The sequence below is a fragment of the Histoplasma capsulatum genome, genomic scaffold, assembly GCF_000149585.1.
Source record: "Histoplasma capsulatum NAm1 scaffold_1 genomic scaffold, whole genome shotgun sequence".
Classification (NCBI taxonomy): Eukaryota; Fungi; Ascomycota; class Eurotiomycetes; order Onygenales; family Ajellomycetaceae; genus Histoplasma; species Histoplasma mississippiense.
Window position 1 is genome coordinate 5,828,243 of NW_001813982.1, and position 3,406 is coordinate 5,831,648.

The following is a 3,406-nucleotide window of genomic DNA, read 5'->3' on the forward strand; positions in this document are numbered from 1 at the left end:
CCCACTTGTGCGTTCTCCGACAGGCCTCTGCAAGTGTCGGCCATTATATCAATGGTCTCCAATCGATCACACTGTTCCTTCTTCTCCTGATGCGGGACAGTGTTCGTGACCACAATACGCGAAAGTATGCTGTTATTGAGCGTCTCGATCGCTTTTCCACTTAGGATACCATGTGTGACTATGGCAACAACCTCTTTGGCTCCATGATCCATGATCGTGCTGGCTGCTTTCACGAGCGTGCCGCAGGTGTCAGCCATGTCATCGACGATTATGGCAATTTTATCCTTGACGTTGCCAACTAGGACCATGCGTGAGACCTCGTTGGGCCTTGCACGTTCCTTGTGGATGAGCGCGAATTGGAGATCGAGACGGTCAGCCATGGCGGTGGCACGCTTTGCCCCTCCGGCGTCAGGGGATACTATTACGCAGTTGGCAACGTCCAGATTTTGTCGAATCCATCGCAGCATACTTGGCTCGGCGTAGAGGTTGTCTACGGGCACATTGAAGAAGCCTTGAATCTGACTCGCATGAAGGTCCATAGTAATGACGTGATTACAGCCTGCTGTCTGAAGCATGTTTGCCATGAGCTTTGCGGTGATTGGTGCGCGGCTTTTGTCCTTTTTATCTTGACGGGCGTAGGGGAAATTGGGTATCACGGCAGTGATGCGTCTCGCGGAGGCAGTCTTGCAAGCATTAATCATGATGAGGAGTTCCATGAGTCCGTCGTTAATATCATTTGGGCGGGTGGACTGTAGAATAAATACTATCACTTTTGTCAGTATGCACAAGTTCGCCGCAAGTTCGCTCTCCACGATATTGCAAGTAATTCACAAGGAAGGGAAGAGGTATTCCCTCTCATCAAGGACACTATCGTCTGCAGAAAAAAATCCAACGGAGTTGTAAACGCAACCCCTGAAGGGAGGAAAAGGGGTAAATACCGTCTTCATCTCTCACACTCTCTCCAATCGTCACGCTAGTCTCCTGATTCGAATACTGCAGCACCATAACCCTGGTCAATTCAAGACCAAGTCTGCGGGTATCCACGAAAGTAGCGGCTCGGAGGGTAGCAGCCCTCACAGAACCGCGTCGTGAAATCAGTCAGTAAAAGATATTCCATATAGCCAAGGTCCTAAAGCAAATCTACACCATTGCACAGAGTTAAACAGCAAAAGGGAGATTTAGTGACAGCTATCCTCAAGGCATTTGCGCTGTGCGGGGAACAAAGAGCAAAGTAGCATAACATCTCGTTTCATATAAAACAGAATGCCATCGAGTTCTCCTGGCTCAGTGAGGGGATGTTGAAATTGGCCGCCAATCATTCAAAAGAGTAGGAGCATCCCAAGGTCAAAGTGGATATAGAGAAACGCCACATATTCAAAAATAGCAAGAAACGGGGGCAAGGCGAGCATTCTCCCAACCTCACCAAAACATGCCTTTTAAACAAACAAACAAACAAAAAAAAAAAGACTACAGTTGTATGGATAACAAAAGGGGACGAACATACCTATCCGCAACGAGCTGGGCAAGCTCAGGATGACTATTACCAGTCAGGAGCTTGATGGAGTTGGTCGCCATAATGAGAGGGCTTCAAGCTCCTGGGCAAATAGGGCGCATATATATACGTGATATCAATGTTCTGTCCGCCGACTTAGACGTCGAGACATGGTGGAAAGGAGAACGAACAATTGATGTTTTATTTTTGCCAAACTTTGTTTCCTTGCTGACAGGTCTTGGCATGCACTGGCCACCGCATTGCTTGATTTGGTAACTACAGGACAAACTGACGACTGGCACATGGAAGAGACCTCGACTTTTAATTCTAGGAGTGCTAAGCTAGCTAGATACATGGGTAGCAAAGGGTGTATATTGAGCTCAGGGGCTACCAGCAACAATGAAAGGTGGGCACGGCGGCTGGCCTGCACTCCAGCTTGTCACCTTCTCTCGCCATTGTTGCTGCAATCCAAGCGCACAAATATCAAGAGAAAGGAAATTGAGATACGGTCCCCGTCATCTGAGGTACAAAACTAGAAAAACTGAAAGTACAGCTTCCCCTATCCCGTTCTTTCCGTTCAATACAACAAATCGAATACCCGTGCAGTTCCGAGTGTACATTTTGGAATCAGGCAAAATAACAGAAAAAAACCGAATAAAACGCAATATCAAGGTGAGGGCGCCGCCAGATGCTTTGACTAAACAAAGGTATAGGTCATGGAGATGGAAAAGAAGAAGGAATTTGTGATTTAGGGGATTTTAAAAAAACAAGTGCAGAAACGAATCAGGAGGGAAATCACAAAAAGAACAGCGCAGAAGGGGAAACAAAAAAGAGAAAAGGAATTCAGAAGCAAATACACAATTTCATTGCCTTTACGCGAAACCGAAATATTCACTGCCCGCAGTCATAGCTGTGTAAAGGCGCTGTCGAAGGGTTTCATAGCTGTCATATTCAGGCAAGTCGAGCTCTATTGTATCGAAAGTTAGCCAATGGATCTTCGTGTTAAACTTGTGGTCAATGACGGAATTGCACTTACGGTTAAAACACGTATGGGAACTAGGCAGTCTGTCCTTATTCCCATAGTCTCGATGAATGTTGAATTTGCTGAAGCCATTCATGCCCTCAAGCTCTTTGAAGCCATTGAGGGGAACTTTACTAGTACCAGAAACGAATTGGAGGAGTTTGGCCCGTTCTTCCTTGTCAAACGATCGTACCGCGCGCCAGAACCATTGGATCTGTGGTGATGACGCAGAGTAATTATGGTATTCAGAATTATTCTTCCAGTCATCCACATCAATTTCAGGAAGTCCAGAAATCAAGAGCTCTAGTTCTTGTTCGTTAAATATAGCAATAAGATCGGCTGGGATAATATCATGGAATCCTGTACGAAAAGAAATGTTATTATCTGTTCAACATAGAAAAAAAGTGCCTGTAATGTGGAAATGTCTCACCTTTCAGGAAATTGTCCAACTGATCTTTGACGGAACCAACTAGGCGATATTCGACCACGCGTTGTACATATTCTTCCTTGTTCTCCTGAGTCACAGGGATATTCCGACCATTTTCTACCAAATCAATTGTCTGCTTCTCGCCAAAATCGTCAGACTCGACGGAGAAATTTTCAGTAAGAATGTCAGTAATATCGTTCTCCAACATCCAGAGCAAAGACTTGTAATAATCAAGATCAAGAGTCTCCATATCTTTGATAGACACGGATTTGCCAAGGATACGCTTGTAGACGGCTCTGCTGAAATGGGCAATCAAGAACACGACCTTCGTATAGAGCTTTACCAATGATTCGTCCGATGAACTTAAAGAACATCAAATGCTCTTGGTTGACTCACTAAGGCGATTTGGATGGAACGTAGTACGATCAGATGCGACAGGGATAAACAGGGCATAGTTGGGGTTAAA

The 3,406-nt window shown here is 45.4% G+C and overlaps 2 protein-coding genes across 2 annotated transcripts in view; both read right to left on the reverse strand.

The window, feature by feature from the left end:
• HCAG_01667 (ribose-phosphate pyrophosphokinase 3) overlaps positions 1-1,575 on the reverse strand; it is a gene marked incomplete at both ends in the record, with an annotated part of 2,371 nt that extends 796 nt beyond the window's left edge. Inside the window, 3 exons of the mRNA XM_001544570.1 lie at positions 6-749; positions 955-1,009; positions 1,505-1,575. Of these exons, the coding sequence (XP_001544620.1) occupies positions 6-749; positions 955-1,009; positions 1,505-1,575 (870 nt within the window). The remainder of the gene's footprint in view (positions 1-5; positions 750-954; positions 1,010-1,504) is intronic.
• Positions 1,576-2,364: 789 nt separating this feature from the next.
• Positions 2,365-3,406, reverse strand: part of HCAG_01668 (DNA binding protein URE-B1) — a gene marked incomplete at both ends in the record, with an annotated part of 12,827 nt that continues 11,785 nt past the window's right edge. The window contains 3 exons of the mRNA XM_001544571.1: positions 2,365-2,459; positions 2,529-2,873; positions 2,944-3,277. Coding sequence (XP_001544621.1) covers positions 2,365-2,459; positions 2,529-2,873; positions 2,944-3,277 — 774 coding nt within the window. The remainder of the gene's footprint in view (positions 2,460-2,528; positions 2,874-2,943; positions 3,278-3,406) is intronic.